General features: G+C 38.7%; 2 protein-coding genes across 2 annotated transcripts; one reads left to right on the forward strand and one right to left on the reverse strand.

Moving 5' to 3' along the window:
• Positions 1-978: 978 nt before the first annotated feature.
• LOC116248889 (serine/threonine-protein phosphatase PP1) lies at positions 979-13,226 on the forward strand. Its single transcript, XM_031621917.2, has 4 exons — positions 979-1,598; positions 10,479-11,038; positions 11,708-11,917; positions 12,887-13,226. Exons 1-4 carry the CDS (start codon positions 1,415-1,417, stop codon positions 12,899-12,901), a joined length of 969 nt encoding a protein of 322 aa, XP_031477777.1. The 5' UTR covers positions 979-1,414; the 3' UTR covers positions 12,902-13,226.
• A 4,261-nt stretch (positions 13,227-17,487) lies between these two features.
• LOC116248890 (zinc finger BED domain-containing protein RICESLEEPER 1-like) lies at positions 17,488-21,207 on the reverse strand. The gene is made up of 3 exons (XM_031621918.2): positions 20,859-21,207; positions 17,630-19,576; positions 17,488-17,530 (listed from the first exon to the last, which is right to left on the reverse strand). Exons 2-3 carry the CDS (start codon positions 18,529-18,531, stop codon positions 17,488-17,490), a joined length of 945 nt encoding a protein of 314 aa, XP_031477778.1. The 5' UTR covers positions 18,532-19,576; positions 20,859-21,207.
• Positions 21,208-23,211: the final 2,004 nt, after the last annotated feature.

The following is a 23,211-nucleotide window of genomic DNA, read 5'->3' on the forward strand; positions in this document are numbered from 1 at the left end:
CAATTTTTTTTTAAGGGAGTCAGGACTCTTGCATGCTCCCCCTTCATTAAATGAAATTGATGAACAAGTTGAAGAGCGTAGGCTCTGATTCAATTGACCTTGAAAGTGAGAGAAGTTATGAAGGTGGAGAGGAGTTGGGTAGTGAAGGGACTTTGACTCTTTTTGGATGGTGGGATAATCTCAAATCATAAAATAATAATGATGTGTGAGAAAATTTCTATAAATATCGTTTTATACATTTCTTTCGAGGTATAGTACAATGGGATACTCATATAACAAATTTAGCAAATTTCAAAATTTTAAGCATGCCAGTTGCAATAATTCAAAAAGAAGAAAAAGACTATCTTGTATAGGGTGCGTGTTGGTGCCTAATATCCTGCCATTATAGGAAAGGGGCATTTTTGTCATTTAACAATTGACATTTTCCCAAGAAACCTATCTGCCTTTCAGATATTTGCATTACAAGACACTTCCAGGCTCCAACCGTATGACTATGTCTACTATTTTTGTGATTTTTTAAAGTAAAAGTCATCAAAACCATCGAATAAAGGATTGCGCGAACTTTAGAAAAAGTCGAGTACACATATAATATTATTTCTCTGATATTATAATATTTTTATAATTTTAGTGAACATTTTCACACTTTATTTAACAATTTTTATGGATGATATCAACTTTTATTGGGAAAAGAGCTCGATCACTTGTTAGCATGCCGTGCTATGATCAGATAGTTGAAGCATTCTGTCAACAAAGAGGTATTCGATATCCCCAAAGAAAACCGTCGACCAATTTTTAAAGAATTTGATGAAGCGAAAACGCACACAGTAGGGAGAACTTTTACGTAAATTTCGAAAGTAGTTGATTATTTCGAAATATAGTTCAAAAGATAAGGATCGTTTTCGTTTTTGTCTCTTTTCGCTTTTCAAATCATTGTATAAATATCTGAAGATTCCACGCTACCGTTAAAAGAAAAGATTTCATACGACAAAGAAATACAGGAAGACGAAGCAAAAAAGAGGAGAATAAGTCAAAGGGAAGGCGAGCGTTCGAGTCCTTCTGCTTCCTCTCTCTCTGTGACGGCTGCCGATATTCCTTCTTGCGATCGTCCCGATAACGCGCGGCCGGAATATTCGGCTCCAGTTGTCTGCACACCACGGCCTCCGTTATCTGCCCACCGGAGAGATGCGCGATCCTCACCGTCTGCCGCGATTGTTTCTCTTGCTCGACTCTCTGACGCGTCGGAGTCTCCGTTGGTGACCTCTAAGTTCTTTCTCGCTCCGCAACATCCTCTTTTCTTCATTTGTCTTATTTGTTTGTTAAGAGAACTAAGCAAGAAAGAAGGGATTGAGAGCGGATTAGGGTTGTTGTTCTCTCTCGATTTTCCTCTTATTGGTTGTTTCGCCGGGAGGCGACGATGCATATGGACGAGAGCGTTGTCGATGATATTATAAGAAGGCTGCTTGACGCGAAGAACAGCCGGACGACGAAGCAGGTGAATCTGACGGAGGGGGAGATTCGGCAACTGTGCGTTGCCTCCAAGGCAATATTCATTAACCAGCCAAATCTTCTGGAACTCGAGGCGCCGATCAAGATCTGCGGTAAGTCTCTTGTCTGATTTGATGTCGCGATTTCCGCTTCTTTTCTTGGTTTTATTTGGTTGAGACTTGTTATTGCTGTTTGAAATTTCTTAGGGATTCTTTTGGCTTGATATGGGGAATGTTTATTGTTTTTTAATGCTGTAATTCGTTGGTGTGGATTTTCTCCGATTGATGATTTCTTGTTTGGAGTTGGAACTGAGGATGAGCCAGATGTTTTCTGAGCTCATTCCGATTGCCGTGGGGAATTTTGTTCTGTAATTAAGATCATTAAATGTGGTGAGCTCGTGCTGAAGTTACCAGATTGTTGTCGGATCACCTGCTGATATTGCGGGGATTGGATGCTAGCTCTGGGCATTTTTCGTTTTAATGCAATTGTTTTCTTCATATTCTTTCTTGAGTTCCTATCCTTTTAGTAGGTGTCTGGATGTTAGTGCTTGTCCAAAGAATGGGACAATCTGGGGACTGCATTGTGCAGCAGAAGGTAGACACCCAAGTGCCGGTGAAGTGCCTGCGGTAGGTGGATGGTCGATGTTGAAGGCATCAAATTGTTATGTGAGCGCTAATTTCAAGCTCATCATGTAAATAAGCTTATGGACTAGTGTACTGCTGGTGTTGTTTTTCTTTTTTTTTTTTTCGCTTGTGGTATCTGGACCTTTTCTGCTGTTTCCCAAGCGTCACACCATCGTAACTAAAGGGGCAGACCATGACAGTGTTCGATGATATATTGAATTTTAGCTTTTTCTTTATGGCATATATTGCATTCTTTATCTGTTTATCGTAAGCTTTTTTACCCATTTTATGGTTTCATTTTCGTTTCCTGAATGAGTTCAGGAGAAACTCAAACCTTAGCCTGGTTCAGAGTGGTGGTAAAACCCCTTGGAGAGACCGCCTTGACCTCAAGTTGTTTGTCTATGTCTTCGGCTTACACAAAGTGATACCAAGAGAAGCTAAAAGTGATTATTAATATGACAGCTGCAGCATGCCTTGCCATGCTAATCCCGTTGGGTCTATTTTATGCAGTGGTTGGTACATGTATTCTTTGTGCTTTCTTACTTTCATTATATGTATTCCTGGAAGTTGGAAATTCGCACTTCTATTTGGCTTAATCAGCAAAGAAGTTCGGGTATAGAAGATCTGCTAATGTCAAAGTTGTTGGCTTGATTTTCTGGGCTTGCTGTTGCCTCAGATGGAATTTCATAGTAATACTGTAGTTTTGAGTATGATTAGTTGGATAATCATCATGCTATATTTTTACGTTCATCATCTGCTCTTGGTAAAACTGATTAGGTCTCTCCATTTCCTATTACATTCTCTTTGCGAAGGATTTATAAACAGAAAACAAGAGGAAATGGGAAAATGTGCCTTCATAATATGTTTCCCCATTCGTCCTTTTTGAGCTTTAGCTGCAAATGGATAACAGTAGGTATTGTACATAGTGATGATACAATGTTATGGTCATGGCTGTGAGAATGATGGTTTGGTTGCAGATAACATTGATTGTGTGTGAACAAAACGATGCTGTTGATTGTGGCACATGATTTGGCCTTGTGCTTGTCATGGCCTCATGGGTTGTTAGGCTGCTTTTGTTTGGGAAGACAATGAGGGCACTGTACTGGGTACAAATTTACAAAATCATATGACACGTGCAGCTTGCTGTTGGGTGTATTCCTCTAAAAACTTTTGATGAATTCATGTTTCTATCAGGGACTTGAACCAATCATAAAGATCATACTCATTTCTCTAATCCATTCTTCTTCCTCTTAGTAGCAGGTGATGTGTGCCAAAAGGAATTATTAATTCCTTGTTTTGAGTTAAGCCCAAGGGAAACATGTTTCAGTGTTCACTTGGAACATCTCATTCCCTTAAGACGAGAAATTAGAATATTTCAATTTTTCTGCACAAATTGTTAGGATTTTAGCTTGAAGACTGAATGGAGGATATGAAGAGTTCGTTAGCTTCTGCTTATTCACTTTTGTGTAATGTCTATGATGTTAAGATTAGTATCACTACTTTGATCGCTTAGTACTTTATAAGGTTATATAGTTTTATACTGCAATTCTGTATGTTTAATATTGCTTGCCTAATACCTGTGAATAAGCCTGGGCACCGGGCCGGGCCGCCGCCGGGTACCCGGTACCCGGCCCGACTCGGGCTTGGGCCCGGGCCTTGCTTTTATAGTAGTCGGCCCGTTAGTTACCGGGCTCGGCCCGGCCCGGTAACTAACGGGCCGGGCGCGGGCCAGCCGCTTTGATCGGCGGCGGCCCGCGAAGCCCGTTGTTTTTTTTTTTTTAAATGAACTTCGTTACTCGTTAGGGACCTAGGGTTAAATAAAAATGAACTTGAGCTTAGAGAGTTAGGGTTTACCTTTCGACCTTCTGTCGTCGCCGTCGCCCGTCGAGAATCGAGAGATTGCATTTGCGGCATTGCCTCCTCTTCGCCCATCGGCTGCTCCTCTTTACCTTCAACTTGATACTCCATGATGTTTCATCATCTGAAGCTGTAAATTGTGCTGCCTCCTGCATTCGTTGTGTCTGAGTTTTTTCAATAATGGGTCGGGCCGAAGCCCATCTCAGCCCGCCCGGCCCGTTATTAATCGGGCCGGGCCGGGCCTCGGGCCGGCCCGTTTAGGTTATTGGGCTTCATTTTTACATTTTTATCGGGCCGGGCCGGCCCGGCCCGATGCCCAGCCTTACCTGTGAAGGTCTTCCTTCTTATTACTTCCGAGTTTACTCTATTTGTTTTTGAACTTGCTGGTTTCAAATAGATATATTTTTGAGGGTTGCATTTCATCCATGTCTAGGCATACTTTCTAACCAAAAGAGTTGCACATGAAAATGTGGAAACAGTTGTATAATTGTCATTGATAGTGATGGTTGTACAGGGCTGGTGGATATTAGTTGAAGGGATGGCATGGAGATTTTGTTGTGGGATGAGGGTGAATGGGAAATTATGGTGATCTGATGATAATGACTTATTATGGCATTCAAAAGTGCACTAGTTATGCAGTGATATAGATCTTCTTGGTGATTATGGCAATACACTTTGATCATTCTGTTGTTTGAAGATGACATTATGAAATTATGGTGGTCTGATGATAATGACTTATTATGGCATTCAAAATTGCACTAGCTATGCAGTGATATAGATCTTATTGGTGATTATGGCAATACACTTTGATCATTCTGTTGTTTGAAGACGACATTTTGATAGTGTCAAGAGCTCGGTGGTGATGGACTGGGTTGAATTGCAAACTAATGTTGGTGGGGTTGACACAGCATGATGTGATGGAATTTATTGTAGTCCAAGATAATGCTAATGCTGAAATTAAGCAGCATATCCTTATCTTGAAAATTGATCTGTTTTCTAGATATTTTTACTACTACCTAGTTTCTGCAGTTTGTGTTATATGGGTTGTATTAATCCCATAGGGAGGTATGTCACTATATCTCTTAGTTGAAACTCTCTATTTTTTGTGCTAACTGATGTAATGGTTTGCTAAGTTAGGTATGCATGCTAAGTCTGGTCACGGAGAACTTTGGTTGTCCTACCTGAACACATGATAGTTTGGCATGAGTACAAAAGGAAATGTTTAAATGCATGGTGTTTGATAGCTAGTAAAGTTATAGTCTAATTGATTAAGTTCTTCTAATTTTACATTCGAACGTAGTAAGAAGAACTTAATTCCTTTTAGGATTGAAGCTTCCATCTTGATGGTACATGTTCCTGTTTGGTATTTTGTGAAACTTTTATGGTAATCAAATACTAAACCCCATCTTGGTTTCCAAAATCTGTAAGCATTGGAGGTTGTAAAATATACCATGACTTTGAGAAACATAATGCATCTGTATGTCCTTCTGCTGTCCATGTCATGTAACTTTTTGAAATTTGTTTGTAATTGCTCATATGGAAAATGAATTTCAAACCTGGTTCTGTCTTTGATAAAAAAAGTGTTAGCTTTGTCACATGGTTACTGCTGTAAAGGCAGCGTACCCGGACCGGCCAGGTACGACACTGGTGCTGGTACTGTCCTGGGTACCTCTTGGGTACTGGTCAAACAGTACCGGGTACGGTCAACGTACCCAGGACTGTATCCGTCCAATTTAAAAGTCGATCAAAGTTGACCAAGTCCTTTCTTATCCAAAATTTATGATTTCAATTTTGTTCTTTACACCATTTACACTCAGGAAACACATACAAAGTTGTGTTTTCATATTTTTTTCAATAGTTTCTTCTTTAGAAACTATAAATTTTGAATCATGAATGCGCTATTTTGTTTGAATTCTTATTTTATGTTATATATATATATGTGTGTGTGTGTGTGTATCTATATATATATATATATATATATATATATATATACGGACGTACCCCTGTACCCAAGTTTTTTTAAAATAGTCCGAACCAGCACCCGTACCCGTACCTATGTGACATAGAGTGTTAGAAATTGCTAACCTAGTGTAAGATTCTACATCGTTGCATATCTAGAAATATTAAAGATCTCATCTAAATTTTAAGCTTGGTAATTAGCATTTTCTATCTTTATTATGAAACTTTGTCAGTTAGAAAAAACAAATAAAATCAAAATGTATGTCTATTCAAACATGGAACACACATAAAATCTGGTGAATTTATAATGGTTTATCTTGAGTCTTTCATAATATGAGCAGCTAAAACCTATTTGGCGACCCAAGGAGCAACCATTCATGGTGATTATGAGAAATCTTTATGAATGTGATGCAAGTTTCCATTTCATAGGCGGAATGTTGCAATACCTCAATCTTTTGTTGGTATACAAGCCGTTTTCATATTGAATATTTTGACAAAGAAGCAATTGTCAACTAGGCAACTATTTTCTGTAGTTATTTTTTCCAATAAAATTTTATTTTTTTATGTTGTTTGAAAGAGCTGCTACTCCTGGTAGTTGAGTAAACTTGGTTATTTGTTTACTATCTTAATGGGCTGATAGATGCTACCTTATGTACTCAATTTTTTTTTATTTATAATGTATTTATAGTTGTTGCTCACAAAGATAAAGGCATGTGTGATATGTCACATAGGTACAGGTACAAACCATTTTCAAAAAACTTGGGTGTAGGGTTACAGCCATACAAACTCTCTCTCTTTCTCTCTCTCTCTCTCTCTCTCTCTCTCACACACACACACACACACACACACACACACACATATATATATATATATATATCAAACAATTGGAATTCAAACGAACAGAATAACATATTCATAAATCACGATCCAAAATAAATTTATAGATACTACACATAAGTGCACAACGTGCACTTCTGTGGTGCAGCTCCAATGATGTTGACTGAAAAATGCACAAATCAGGCGACAATGGCTTATTTTTAGTGTGTGAACCGCAAATAGAGCAGTTGAAATCAAAGAAAGGGAAAGTGGCAGAAATAAAGAAGTCGATGGAGGATGAAAATGCTTGCCGCTAGTTGATGGGAAAGGCTGTCGGAGATGGAAGAAGCTTATACATTCAATAGAGAAAAAAACACCCACATCAGGTGAGGGAAAAGCAGATAACGTCTGAATACCGCAGCAAAGGCGTTGCCCTTCGTCAGAGAAGTCTAACTTCACCAGAGAAGTTGCCCTTCACCGGAATACTTGATCACGTGCCGGAAAACGATGGATGGAGGTTGCCGGAGTTGCACTTACTGTTCGCATGAGCAGTGTGCACTGCTGGTCACTGTGGGTGAAACGTAAATGATATGTTTTCTTTAAAGTTAAAAAAAAAACATAAATCCTAACCTATGGGCAATTTTGGACTCGTTCAACTTTGACTGAGTCCAAAATTTGATGGATATGTATTCGGGTTCTTTAACTGTACCCGGTACGTTCAACACTGTACCCAGGACGTACCTGATTACATACCGGTACCTATACCAGCATGGTACCATTACGGTACCGGTACCCATACCAGTATCGTACCAGTACGGTACTGGTACTGCTCCTTAAGAGCAGTACCCATGTTACATAGCATTCTAATTTGTTAGATAGCTTCGAGGTGCCCAGGAAGAGCAGATCTTTGGACAGTTATACTATGTTCTTGGGCCATGTTTGTTTCTCTGGGCAGTTTTTCTCTAGGAACAATTTCGCCCATCTCTCTAGTGTCATGTGCACATTTTTGTATATTTTAATAAATTTTGACGGTTTTGTGCTTTTAGTATCAATAAACTGTACGTATGTGTCCTTTTGTAGTTTTTGTAATCAGAAACTTTTCCTTTCTGTTTTATGAAGCAATGCTACAATTATTTTTGTATTATTAACTGAAGACAGGTTTTTTTTTTCATTTTTGCTGTGCTTGCCTTCCATACTGAAGGAAGAGAAGTGGTTTCATAACTGTAAACTGAAACTGCTTAAATTACAAATTGTAGTGGTTTTTTTTATTATTTTATATTAAAAAAATATAGAATACTTATCATGTAGAATATTTCATATTATCCCTATGTACATCCATTGACATATCCATCCTTCTCTTTATCTTGACTATTTGAAAATTGAATGTAAGTCCTTGAAATTAAATTTTATGGATGAAAAATTTTTCTTCTAATAAATAATATAAATGGTCCTAAAAGAAATAAGAGAGAACGAAACAAGCATCACAAAGATAATCTGTCTATTTTGCTGACAGTGTAACTATGGTAAGATAACTGTACCCCAAGAATGGTTTGTCTGTTATTGAAAAGCAGACCTATGTCAAGCTAATTACCATGGTTTGGTGACAAACAGAATGTATTTGTCTGACAGGAGTGGGTGGTGGAAATAGGCTAAGAAATTGATGATCAAGCAGCTATCTACTTGTGAAGTGCCTATATTAAGGATGTGTTCGTAAAACTTGGACAAAGGAGTTAATGACTCAAATTACTCTACCCTGGTCCTGCTTTACAAATGGGTTTGACAACAAATGCGATGTAGCACAGGTCTAATTGGGTTCTGTATGCAAAATGGACTTAACAATCAAGTATTAGATTGTTTTCTGAATATGGTTCTCAATATCAAATGAACTAAAAGTTATCCAAGACTGAATTTGGTTCAAAATATGGATTCATACATTATGTTGCTTCCCACATGAAATGTGAATGAAATCTAAAGTAAATGCAATTTAGAGAGGCTGTTGGAATGTAACTTAAGCTTGAAGAACAATATGACTAGCAAGCACCTACTTTTCATGAACCTATTGTACTGCTTGACCCAATTTCAGTTTCTAACTGTTTCAGCTTGCTTTCTGATCTAATGACCGACTTTTTTGCTTTGCTATTTAATCATGCCAAAGTACATCTGTCCATGTTGACCTCACCTATGTCACATGGTTGTGGGGTGCGGGATGCGACAAAGGTCTAAAAAAACTTCGGTGTGGGTGCAGCGAGACATTATTATATTATATATGTATATATATATATATATATATATAAATTAAATAAAAATTAACAAATAACCACTACAAATTAACAAGGATTAGATCATTAGAGTTTGTTGTCAGGATTGTTCCATCAACTGATTCAACAATTAAAAAACATAAAATGAAATTAATCATTCTTGTCTTAATCTTTTCAGCATCTTAACCAAAGTTTATCACAGAAAAATAGGAGAAACATAAGAAAGAATGTAATGAAGTCTACAAACTGATATCAGAAAGGATAGAAAGTAGAAGAATAGTCTTCGCAAAGTATGTTTCTCAAACGTAGTGATCTTCCAACTTAAGGTGCTCATTGTATAAAGTATATGGCTGCTTTCTCTATTCTCACAAGGATGCAGGAACATGAAAATCTATCGCAAAGAAGACGCGATTCACGGTGATTTTGAGGATGCTGGAAAGAAGACGATTCATGACGATTTTGAGGACGCTGGAAAGAAGACGCTTCCGCGGTGAGTTTGAGGACGTTGGAAAGAAGACGATTCGCCAGCGAGAACCACGACTCGCCGGAAATCTTCGTCGGCCATTGGGAAGGAGCTTCTCACAAAGCAGAGGAGCAGTCGGCCATCGGGCAGCTGAAGGGCTTCAACGAAAACGACAAGGGTTTAAGATTTTCAAGTTTTTTTTTTTAAAAAAAAGTTAACAAAGGACACATTTGTCCTCCGCATGTCCTGACCGCACCCGACTCATCGTTGAGCCCAGTCGGGTGCGCCTTTGATGCGTCGTCCATTTCAACGGGTACGGCAGACTGCATTGGACATGTGTTAACCGTGTCCAGCGCCGTGTCAGGCCGCACCCCTGCACGCACCTCAACGGTGCAGGTGCGGCAGCCTTTTTGACGAATCTGTGTGACATAGTCTCTGCACATAAGAACAGGGGAAATAATTGGAATGCAGCCAATTGGTGAAACTCTGGACCGGAGAACATGAGAAGTAACAGGAACACAAGGTTAGTCTCTTCCTAGAATGGAGTGTTCTAGGCTTCTAGCATATCCTGTCAAGTACAAAATGATGTTGCAGCCTATGTGATGTCTGTCCTGTTAAGAGTGTAAGGGGCATCAAGCTAACATGCCTGAAGTTGCAGGAATTTCTGGCTCACCAAAAGTGTGGATGGATCGTCATGTTGGATGCTCCTTTCTTCTGTAACTGTTCAATGGCTGTCCTTTCACTTTTCTTATTGCCTTTTGATGAGTCAAGGGAAGTTTCAAACTCATGTGGAATCTCTGATCCTTGAAATAATATCTGAATTTCCAATGTCAAGATGTTTGATGGATATATTTCTTATTTTGTATTGGTTGCTGAGAAACCCAAGGCTTCTCTCTGTTTCTTCAGTTGGTGCCCAAATTCCTGCAGCGATGGTCTTGGATTGCTTTTAACTACCATATTAATCATTATTCAAGCATTTGGTTTTCTTTTAGCATTCATGGCTCTTGACCTTGACAGGTGATATCCATGGACAATACTCCGATCTTCTTCGGTTATTTGAGTATGGAGGTTTCCCTCCTGAAGCGAATTATTTATTTTTAGGGGACTATGTTGATCGTGGAAAGCAAAGCATAGAAACAATATGCCTTCTTCTTGCTTACAAGATCAAGTACCCAGAAAACTTCTTTCTTCTTAGAGGCAATCATGAATGTGCTTCAATTAACCGCATCTATGGATTCTATGATGAGTGCAAGAGGAGGTTCAATGTTCGTTTATGGAAGGTGTTTACAGATTGTTTCAACTGTTTGCCTGTTGCTGCACTTGTTGATGAAAAGATACTCTGCATGCATGGTGGTTTATCACCAGATTTGAAGAACTTAGACCAAATTCGAAATATTGCTCGCCCTGTGGATGTCCCAGATCAAGGTCTCCTCTGTGATCTCTTATGGTCTGATCCTGATAAAGATATTGAAGGATGGGGTGAGAATGATAGGGGTGTATCATACACATTTGGAGCTGATAAGGTTGGGGAATTCCTAGAGAAGCATGATCTTGATCTCATTTGCCGAGCCCACCAGGTTTTGGTTTCAACTTTGTTTTGTATTTACTTTTCCTTTCCTTTTTATTACTATTGTTGTTGGATGTATGTTTTGAACGACTCACAGTAACCTATGTAGTGAAAAGTGCTAGGTGGCTCTAGGCAGTCCTGCTGAATAGAAGAAGAGGGAAAAAGATAAAGAGGAGGAAAGAAGTAAAAGGGCCAAAATAATGCTGTGGAAAAGCTTCACCTAAGCACTGTACTAGAAGATAGAATTAAGAATACATTTACTGTTACAAATTTGAAAAGGATAGTGTTTTGTTGGGACTGCCTAGGTGCCTCAACCATGTGTTTAGTGTACTGCTTAACACCAAATGGGATCCAGGGAGGAGCCTACGCATGCTTTTAGCTACAAACATTATGACAAGGTGCATTAATATAGGGTTTCTACTTGGCATGGTTACTGCTGATTTTCGTAGATTTTATGCAACCTTTATTAATTGGAAACCTGGTGGTGCAAGATGGTTGAGTTGTCGAACCTAAATATTTTGTTTTTGGGGGGTGAAGGTGGGGGGCAAAGGATGCTGGTTGAGGGAAGACATACTTTATTATTTGCAGATTTGCCAGAATCTTCTACTGTGTTCTGAAGGATCACCCTTATGTTAAGGTTTTACTTATGGTATTGGTATATTCCTTGGTGACTGAACAGGTTGTGGAGGATGGATACGAATTTTTTGCACAAAGGCAACTGGTGACGATATTTTCTGCACCCAATTACTGTGGGGAATTTGACAATGCTGGGGCCATGATGAGTGTTGATGCGAGCCTTGTATGCTCATTTCAGATCCTCAAACCTTCGGAAAAGAAACTGAGAATTGGATTTGGTAACGTGCCAAAACCTGGAACACCAGCAAGGAAGGTAATTCTTCTCATTTCCATTTGTCCTGTTCCCCTTGATGCCTTTATATATAAATTATCTGTAACTTCTTTTTTCTAATAGATGCAGTATTCTTGATACTTTGTGTGCATGTGAACACTCGGGATTCCTCATCCTCTCATGCTCATTAAAGTGCATTGCAGGCAAGCAGGGACCAGCCTTTTTTATTTGCATGAAATGGATGAATCAATGTGGGACACGGGCAATGACTTATTGCTAAATAGATGAGACAATTAAATGCTACATTTATAAAAAAGTTTCCACCAAATTATGTTAACTGTTCATAATCTTTCAAATGCTTACTAATGTATAAGAGGAACAATTTTGCATGAAATCGGGACATATGAAACGTTTTGATATTCTGTATGTCAAAATATTCTCTACCTCTCCAATGCCTAGGGTTCTGGTTGTGGCCTGTACCTCTCTTCTTTCTTTTGAGTTTATATTGTATAAGTTGTATTGTCCTTGCTCCACCAAGGCTCACATTACTTGAGATTCAGCTTGGTCTGGAGCATCTCCTGAAGACTCAAAGATAATCACCAAAAGCAATTGAATTCTTGGAAAGCTCGACAAAGAAATTGATAATGGAAGGACAATGTCGCCGTTCTGATGCAGGGGTCATAGTGTCTATCACACTGAGGCGTGAGCAGTTTTTCCACAGCAAATGAAATTATTATATGCTAGCAGTCTGTTCTTAAATTGGCATGTGGTGTCCATCCGTATTCTTTAGGGGGTGTTTGGCAACACCAACACTGGCACAGTGTTCCATGAATCTGTCCAAAGATTGGGGCAAGATTGTGTTTCCAAACACCTCCCTAATGGTGCGGTATGTTCACCTTTGGTGATTTGTGTCATGAAAGTGGAAAGTCATAAACTCTAATGTGAATGAATTGCACAACTTTGTGAGACGTACTGTCATACTTTTTGCTAATGTTTCATGTGATGTTTCAGGGCGGCAAGGGATAGTGGCCTTGTTGACATAATTGCCGGAGAGGTTGCACGGTGCACTTAGAACACGGGCAAGAAGTTCGGAAGATGCAAAAAGTTGGAATTTGGTTTGCATTGCAGCTGCTATGAGCTTGCAGTGGTTTCCATCCGCTAACTTGAAGTGGTTTGGATCACATAACTAGGACCATGTGGTCATAAGGTCGTGGAGAAATGTTTGGGAAGCTTCCCCTCTACTTTTTTCTCTATGTAAAGTAATCTAATATCTGGTAGAGAACCCCATTTTTCATGTCACAGATTGCTACATCGTAGCTTTTATGATATAATACGAAATCAAAATTCATCACATTGCTACTAAGGATGCATCCAGTGAAATTTGGTTGCTCCCAATGGGTCACAGTAAAGGATCTGTGGGGACTTTTTGCGGTTGAGGGTTTTAGCTAATTTGGATATGTGAGAATCTGTTGGTAGGTCGGACCGTGCGTGTGGCCTTTCTGCTCAATTCAAGACATTAAAATCTGGTAATCTTCGGGTAATCTTCGGGTAGTCTCATTTATAACCAAGTACAGTCATTCCTTTTTGGAGTTTGGCAATAGGAAAACAAACTGTGTTAATGTATCTGTTTCAAAGAGAGACAGATTCATAGGACACTAGAACACATTGTTTCATGAATCTTTTTCAAATTTGAGGACAGATTTATGAAACACTTTCTTGGTGTTCCTATTGCCAAATGCCTCCTGCTGTATCAAAATTAAAGTTAGCAGCGCACCTGATTCTGGAGACAAAGGGATGAAAACGATGATGGTAAAAACGGACGTATGATTTGGTTCAGTTAACAGCCAAAGGTTTACTTGCTGGGTTTCGAACTTTCAATTAGTTTTCTGGAAATATACGAGAACTTACTACAACGTGAGCTGTGGGTTTTTCAGATGAAACTGGCTGGGGATTTCCTTCTATTAGTAAAAGAACAAACGAATAGAAAGAAAAAAAACGAAACTGAAAACTGAATAGAAGACCATCACGTTTAACAACAAAACCATCTCATCTACGTCGAAGTAGAGAGAGAGAACCTCAAATGACAAACATTTATTACAAAAGTCAGCCATTCTGCATAATGACCATCATTAAACCTTCCATTGGCTATTGCAGAGATCATGATTCCCCTGTACCAACTTTTCCATTCACAACTGTTTGCTTCTGAGTTAAAAACTCAAAGCTGAATCAAATACCTCATGAATTAGAGAATTCAGAATAAAGCTTTCCAAGAAATCCCCATCACCCAGTCCCTTTAATTTGCAATTCTTCAGGCGATGGCAATCAATCCATATTATTCCAGCATACATAGGAATACCAGCAACTACACCAGACACAATCTCAATGATCCAACACTTCAAATCAGCTTCTTTCCATCAAGCCTAAAAACCCTTTTCTTTTAACCATCATTCCATAGGCCCACGAATGTGAGGATGCCGTTTTAAATTGACTTTAGAGCAAACTGTCCAAGTCTTCACACCAGTCATAGTTTTTCGACCATCCCTAAATATAGCTTGGTTTCTGAAATTCCAGATCTTCCAAACTATGATGTTGAAGCACAATAGCTAGCAAGATCACAATTTTTTACAACAGAAATTCTTGCAAATCCGCCATAAGAAAACTAAGACGAAATCCTCATCAAGAATTTTCCTAATCTCGAATCAGAATGAGATATATCTCTAGATTCTCTAGATCAGTTTGGTACAAGAGCAAACAAATAAAACATGATGTTGACCCTCAACATTATTGCACAAAACTCATCTTGATACTAGGGCCACTCCAAATCATTGCAGCCTACCATGTTTCATCAGTCTTCCATAACTGGCTCTGTAAGAAAATCAACAAGTATGAGGAATTGACTTAGAGAGCCAAAACAATTTGCACCACCCGTTTCTAGTTGATTTAACCCTAGAAGTTATCAACCAATGGTTTGATGTTCAGCATAATGCATCAAGCACATTCTTGAAATTGATACTGCAGTAAGAGCAAATTCTATGCCAGTTTTGAAATCCATTAAGCAAGATTTATATTTCAGCACCAGTTGTTTGATAGATAAATCTTTGCTAGCATTCAGTAGAATGACTTCAATAGGCATGAGAAGAGTAATTAATGGGTACTCTATCCAAGGGTCCAACCAGAATAGAGCATTTTCTCTATTTCTATTATCCCAACAAGCATCTCTTTTTGTTTTTCCGTAAGTTTTCATGTTCTCTCCATAAAGGAGATTGGTTCCTGCCAAGCTTCACTACCCGTGCACTTTTACACAATATATTTCTTGTAACAAGATGCACAAACTTTTGTTGGTTAAAGCATGACACCTTAAAAACCTCATGTAGACATAATTTAGTTGGAGAGGAGAAAGATCCTATGGATGGTTCAAAACACTAAGAAGAGATATTGGTATTGGAAAAATTTTGAATGAGGATGGAGTAGAATAAAAAACTTGATCAGGCGTAAGCCCAGTCATGGAGAATCCATGAGATTTTGGATTGATTTTTGGCAAGTTGGAGAACGAAATTAGGAGAGATGAGTATGGTGTAGGATGAAACTACATAAATATTTCCCTAAAAGAAGGTAGAGATTTTTATGCTTGTAGCTTTAAGATGGATGGTTCTGCAATATAGTAGTTGAAGAACATGCAATGGAAGGAAAAACCCAGTAAGTTAAGTTGGACTCAAAATGGTCACATGGGTGCGGGTACGGTACGGATACGGGGAAACAGGTGCGATTATGGCAATTTTCAAAATTTTTGGATACACGGATACAACTAATTTTATATTCTCAAAATGATAAAATAAAAAAAAAACAACATTGAAAAGCCAAAGCAGAAAAATCATTTTGAGTTGATAAAAAACTGTTCTTCCAGAGGAGAACTAATACAACTGGAAAAACCATACAAAGTTACAAAGTTACAACATTAAAAATCATACAATAGAAGAGTTAAGGATCCCTTTGAAATGCAAAAACTAGTTGATTGGATCCCAATACAAATCCGAATTTGGACCGAAAATACTTGAGATTTCTTTTGCTCATTGTTCTGCTTTCGTTTTGGAGGGATTCTCATTGGGAGAAGCTTGACTAAAGAGCCAAACCTTTTACTCTATTCTCAGAACTAATGTTTTTAACTTCTTCTGAAATGGACTTCTCTTTTGCTGGGAAGTACTCGCATGAAATCCTATTAATTTTTGCTATCGGTGTCGTTCTTCCTCTTATTGCAAATCTCGTTGGATTAAAACAAATGGCAGCAATGCGTTTAAGATGTCAAGCACAGCCATACACACTCAAAGAAAACATCCCCAAATTGGAAAAAAAAACCCCAAATCAAGAACATGAAACCCCCAAATCAATGAAACCCTAACTATTAATATCGAAAAGAAAACAAAAACCACTTACCTGTCTGTCATCGGTTGCCGCCGGACACCACCAGACATCACCGTGGGTTGCCAGATGTCGTCGCCGTCGCCCACCATAGCTGCCGAACTTCTTTGCTGGGTAATCGTTGCCGGTGAAGAGGAGAGCTCGTCAGTGAAGTGGAGAGCTCGATTAAGGCTGGGCATCGGGCCGGGCCGGGCCGGGCCGGCCTGATAACAATGTAAAAATGAAAGCTCGGTAATAGAAATGGGCCGGCCCGAAGCCCGGCCCGTTTCTAGATGGGCCGGGCCGGGCTTACGTTATAACGGGCCTCGGGCTTCAGTTTATGCCCGAGGCCCGGCCCGGCCCGGCCCGATTGTTAACGGGCCGGGCGGGTTGGGCCGGGCTTTGAGACGCAGCAATAGCATTCAATACAACAAAAACATTTCAATACAACAAAAACATTTGAATGCTATTGTCTGAATGCCCACAATAGCATTCAATACAACAAAAACAACCTGTGGTTGTATATCTGCCCAAAAGACATTCACATTTCAGCATTACAGATCCCATTTAGCAAAGCACACCAAGAGATACAGTCCTGCACACGCTCCAACCATCAGCTCATACTTGGAATTCACCTGAGAATTCAAAAATACATCATGTTTTTTTCTCTTCAAGATGGCATCAGATTGGAATTACAATTTACAAGCTTAATTGTTTCAAGAATTTAACACCAACATCATTCTATGCATCATCTCCATGTCCTCTCCTGGTAGTCAGCATTTCACATTACTAGAAAACTGAAAACAGGTATTCTATTGAACAGCTTCATAGTACAAAGCATTTAACATACCGGTGCAAAAGACTGTTTTCAGTTTTCACTAACAAATCTGAATAACCCTCTAACTCTAAGGGGTCTATAGACAAATGAAAATCACTTAATCAATGGAAAATCACTTAATCAGTGGCCTATTTACATGTTTCACTAACAAATCTGAATAACCCTCTATGTCCACCATGATTGCAGTCCTCCTCTATGTCCACCATTATTGCAGTCTTGCTGCTCCTGCACTTGGATTTCACCTACAAGAGCAACGGTAGGAAACACAAGTAAAAATTAATTCAATAAAACCTACACATATAAAAGGCTATGTTATATGGACATGCTAATTCGAAATATGAATGAAATGTTATAACATTTTACCACAACGAAATATGAATCATGCTAATTCGTCACCAGAAGAGTCCTCCTTATCTTCAAAACTACAAAAGACACATCACCACAAGCAAACTACAATGTTAGTATATCATAAAAAACAAAAGGAATGAGCAAAATTTAACATTAAACAATGAACATCTTACATTTCGCATGAGTTATCTTCATCACAAATCCAACTTTGTGTACAAACTAGCGCTTCAACAGTTTCAGGAGTGGTAGAACATCGATAATCATTAATAATTCTTCCAGCTGTATTGAATGAAGACTCAGATGCAACCGTGAATATAGGGATTGCCAATATATCTCGAGCCATTTTGGATAAAACTCTATATTTACTTTCATTTGCCTTGCACCAATTTAATATACAGAAGTTTTCATTGGGCCAAGGTCGTTCTATTGGATCAGTTAAATATGCTTCCAAATCTGTGCGAGGTACTTGAGGAGATACAGAACTCATGTAATATGTGAAGAAAGCATCTCTTGAAAAAGCTGAAGGTCTTTCTTCTTCAAATTCCACATTGGTGTTGTTTGCATTATCATTTTCTTCATCATATGTTGCATACACATTTTTGTACTCAGCATACAATTCATGAAGACTTCTCTCTACTTTTTCATATTGTACCATTGCATCACGTTCATTTAAATTCTCAAGCACATACTTCAAATATCCCAATTTGGACCTGGGATCTAAGACAAATGCAATTGCAAAGAGGACATTGTAGTCATTTTTCCAATATTTGTCAAATTTTTCTTGCATTTTGATGGCTAATGATCTTATATAATCATTGTCTGCCACACTATGTGTACGCAAATGGTTGCGTACCTTCTGTATTTCTTCAAAAACCACATTAGCTGTTACATTTCTAGTAGCAGAGAAGATATTTGTAACATTATAGAATAACTTTAAAAATTGGCACAAGGTAGTTGCATAACACCATTCATCCTCAGAAGGTAAATTTATATAATTGGGATCCACAGAAGCCAAATGTTGAAATGCATCTTTGTAGAACAATGCATCTCTCAACATAATATATGTAAGTTCCATCGAGTTGGAACATCATAGGTTAATTTTTTTTTACCAATCAAGCCCACTGTTCTTATACAATCCTTAAAGGAATGTAACCGCTTTGGTGATCCCTTTACATATTTAACACTTTCACGAACTTTTGAAATTGTATCATGCAAATCTTGCATACCATCTTGAACCATAAGATTTAGAATATGTGCACCACAACGAATATGCAAATGTTGCCCTTGCATTGGAATAAGATGTCTTCTTCCTAAGTTCTTTTTCAATGTAGTTATTGCACTATCATTCGTCGAACAATTGTCAGCAGTAATAGAAAACAACTTTGACTGAATGTTCCATTTAGAGATGCAATCTAATAAAGCCTCACACAAACTATTTGCATTATGTGGCGGAGGTACATGTACAAAACTAAACATATGAGCATGCAACTTCCAATATCTATCAACATATTGTCATGTCATGCATAGATAACCCAATGTCTGCTGTGAAGTCCACATATCAAATGTCAATGGAACTCGCTGGGTAGAATCATTTATAAATCCTTCAAGTCGGGCTTTCTCAATCTTGTACATTGACATAATTTCTCTTTTCATAATTCTTCTAGAAAATGGAACGAACCTATGATTGCAAGCTTGAAGAAGTTTATTATGATATTTATATTCTGCCAAATTGAACGGAAGCTCATGTGCTATTACACACTTTGACATCAACTTTTTAATAGACTCCATGTCAAATTTTTGTATAGATACAGAAGCGGCACCAGAATCATTGACTGCAAGAGCTAAAGTTCTTTGTTTTCCTTCATTGATTTGCCTACTTAAGCAAGATTTTATATGTCGACTTAAATGGCTAGATCCATGACCACTGCTTGCTTTCAATTGTTCTCCACAATGTTTGCACTTTGCAAAATCTTCTCCTTTATATGTAACCAATATAAAATCAATCCATACTTTTGAAGTCTTTTTTCTCTTGGAGACAGCTTCTCTCTCGGTAGATGATTTTAATGATTCCATATTAGAAGTTGGACAATATTCTCTGTCAGAGATACCGTGCGACATAACTGACATAAGTATTGCAGGAAAAAATATCATTCATTCGAACGAAAAAACATTAATGCAAGGAAAAACAGTAATATCATTCATTCATTGGTTCAAGGATGATCATGATGCTGACAGGAATCAAAAAATTGTGTAAGACCCAGAAGTGAAAGACCAACTAAAAATTGATATGCATGAAGCTAATACACATGTTGAATATACAGAAATATTTTAAAAAACTCAATTAAGAAATGAACCAGTTAGAGTCACTTATCTGAAACTAATAAAAAATCAAGCGGTTTTAATTTTCTTTTGGTGCATATGTTGTTTGTGTGAGTGTGTGTGGAAGTGTGTGAGAGAGAGAGAGAGAAGCTTGGGTGTTTTTCCAATACACACATTGATGCACAGATATGCACATTTATATTCTCAAAGCTTGCATATTCTTAGAACATTCCCTTTGCACATCTGCTGCATGCATAAAGAGTCCTTATGGTCATCAGTGTACTTTCATGTTCCTCGTGTTAATATTGATTGGACCAATGTCCAAAATGATACATCAGCTTTTGCAGTGTAATTTTGGTCGACAGAAGATCCAAATGCTACACCATGAAAATCAACCAAATGTGTTGCCATCTTAGTCAAACTGATGTTTAAGCTGACTGATTACCAAAGCCTTGATGCAAATAGTCCAGATGCAAATGTTAACAACACAAATAACCCCTTTGATTTGAAATATATTACATGGGTCCTGAATAGAAGTAAAACAGACCAAATCTTTTCATATTCATTCTCATTAGTGCAATCAGCACCATGTAATAATTGAGGAAGGCTTGAAGACGCGATGAAAGAATGAGAGGCACAAGACAATAGAGATTTTCACAGGTAGATGTAGCATCATTTTCATCGTCACTTTCTAGAGATTTTCTAATGCCCGTTCTCGATCTATTGTAGGCACGACATAGTAAATTATCACTGCTACAGCTAGCAACAGAGGAACACCTACTCTCTTCAGAAGCATTCACAGGTTCAGCAAAAGAGGAAGGTGAATGACCATTCAAGTCTTCCCTTGCTACATTTATTATGTAAGAACCGGGTGTTTGTCCATTAAGGGAAGTATGCAAATGCTTTTCAACCACAATGGAAAAAATACATTTGCAGGATGTCGGTATCGAATAATAAAAAGCGTAACCTTCAAAGCATTCACATTGAGAATGCACAAAAGAAGAAAGCATTTCATTTAAGATCATGACATTGAAAAAAAGACAGTGTTCAGACGAACAGGGAGAAAGGGGAAAAGTGGTGCACCTGCAAGAAGGACGGACGGGGGGGACAACAGATGGGCGACGGGGATGGCGATGGACGGACCGGAGGATGCAGCCGATGGGCGACGGGGACAGCGACGGATGGACTGGAGGATGCAGCCGATGGGCGACGGGGAGAACCGGAAAAGGCAATGGATGGGCGACGGGCGACGGCGTCGGCGATGACCAACTGGGAGGACCGATCACCGGAGAAGGCAGCCGATGGCGACGGCAATGGCCGGAGGAGGCAATCTCAAACTCTCAGTCTCTCAGTTGAGTCTCGACGGCCGACGGGAAGAAAGAGAAAGTAAGAAACAAAACAGGTGAGGAAGAAACCCTAACTAAGTTCATTTTTATTAAACCCTTCATTTTTCAGAAAAAAAAAGACGGGCTTCGAGGCCGCCAGCGATCAGTCCGGTTGGCCCGAGCCCGGCCCATTAGTTACCCGGGCCGGGCTCGGCCCGACCACTAACGGGCCCAAAATTGGTTTTCCAAGGCCTGGGCCCGGGCCCGAGTCGGGCCGGGTACCGGGTACTCGGCGCCGGCCCAGCCCGGTGCCCAGGCTTAAGCTCGACATAAAATCGTGTTTTTTTGGGTCCGGATCGGGTTTGATCCGGACCTGATCCAAAACGTATCCACCCGTATCTCGTATCGGCGTATAGACACGTAGGGCTGCACACGAGCCGAGTCGAGCTCGAGCTCGAACTCGACTCGAACTCGAGTCAAGCTGCCTAACACAAGCTCGAGCTCGACTCGATTAACTCGATTAGCTCATTTAGTCCCACAAAACTCTTCTTGCTCCCATTCTTAAACCAAACCAAATTAAGTTACAATTTCTTAATTAAAAGAACATAACGATGTTCCATTGGATCATCAAGATTAAGCAAAAAGCACACAAAGATATCTATCAAACGTTAGTTGATAGAATGCATAATCATAAATAAGCCATTCAATTTACTATATTGTAAAATGCCTAATCTGTTAATCGACTGCATCTTTGTTCTTGTCCTCCGTAGCAAAATAAGGGCCATGAACAGACAAAGATACTAAGTGAAAGCACATAAAGCTCATAGACATCTGTATCAAAAACTGCATCAATTCCAGAACCTGTTTTACATTCACTATTGGACAGAAACTGCATCAAAAACAGACAAGATCACAATGTTCCATTGGTCCCAATAGGTGGACCTCAATCGAGCAAAAATGCAGAACAACAAACATCAAAAAGGGAAAATCGATATTTAAGTAACTTTTGAATTGGTCATTTAACTTTGGCATTCATATAATTGAAAGATAAAGCAGATTATCTTGTGATTACAGATGTTTCAATGAAATAAAATCAAGAGGCAATTCAGGTCATCTTGTGGGTAATCTGTAACACTGCCAGAGACTACACCTCATGTGTTTCATAGTTGAAGACAAACATAATGCTCACTGTAAACTAAACCACTGTGGATGCTTTAGTCGGATGGATTCGGCATCACTGAATTTATAAGAGGCAATTAACACCTGAATCATAGTTTTCTGTATCAGAAAACTATGATAGAATCCAATTCCGATCCATTGTTCCTCCCCTCCCAGGAGTCGGTTCCCTCCATTGCCTTCTTCATATTCATCATCATCATCATTGTATTTTGCTCGTTGTAATCTTGTATGAACTCCAAATTCGATTTCGTAAAATGTCATGCATGCACGAAGAAATGCTGTTCGATTTTTGAAAAAAGTATGTGGATTGACATCGAGTGTGGAGAACGAACAAGGTGAGAGCAGAAAGAATAGACAACACACTTTTGAACCTTATTCTAAAGCTTGATATAAATCAGAAAAATGTTCGTTTTGGCCACATACAGAAACTAATTTCAATTCCTTCAGCATCAGAGCGTTCAACAAAGAATTTCACACGTTTCAAGTTCTTACATGTGAATTGACATTAAGCATGGACTGAGAAAATCATGATCCATTTTTAAGATATAATGTGCATTAAGCTCACATTTGGATCTTGGATTTGGATTTGATGTTGAGATCTAAATCCAACACTAGATCCAAGGAAAATTCTAGAATATGAATCCAGATATAGTATTAGAATTTAGATTATGATTCAATATTTAGGACTTGAAAGGAGAATAATGGATTTGGATCTATAAAGATAGATTAGATATGAGGCTTAGATATGAGATCTAGACATAGAAATCAAACTTTGATATATGATCTAGATCAGAAGTATGAAATGAAGGTGGGCTAGGTGGGTTCAAGCTGTATGACATGGACTGTATGACATGGACTGGACTTTGGTTAGGTCCAGATTTGAAAAATTGGGCTCAGTGTATGTTGCCTTTGGAATATTCGGTTTTAATGAG

The sequence above is a fragment of the Nymphaea colorata genome, chromosome 2 (assembly GCF_008831285.2).
Source record: "Nymphaea colorata isolate Beijing-Zhang1983 chromosome 2, ASM883128v2, whole genome shotgun sequence".
In the NCBI taxonomy this organism is placed as follows: domain Eukaryota; kingdom Viridiplantae; phylum Streptophyta; class Magnoliopsida; order Nymphaeales; family Nymphaeaceae; genus Nymphaea; species Nymphaea colorata.

What these genes read in the sequence shown, in the direction of transcription:
- LOC116248889 (XM_031621917.2), top strand. Translation starts at nt 1,415, where the DNA reads ATGCATATGGACGAGAGCGTTGTCGATGATATTATAAGAAGGCTGCTT. An exon ending in GGCGCCGATCAAGATCTGCG is followed by an intron (nt 1,599 to 10,478) that starts GTAAGTCTCTTG and finishes TGACCTTGACAG; the next exon opens with GTGATATCCATGGACAATAC. An exon ending in TCATTTGCCGAGCCCACCAG is followed by an intron (nt 11,039 to 11,707) that starts GTTTTGGTTTCA and finishes GTGACTGAACAG; the next exon opens with GTTGTGGAGGATGGATACGA.
- LOC116248890 (XM_031621918.2), bottom strand. Translation starts at nt 18,531, where the DNA reads ATGGAACTTACATATATTATGTTGAGAGATGCATTGTTCTACAAAGAT. An exon ending in GAAGATAACTCATGCGAAAT is followed by an intron (nt 17,531 to 17,629) that starts GTAAGATGTTCA and finishes TGTCTTTTGTAG; the next exon opens with TTTTGAAGATAAGGAGGACT.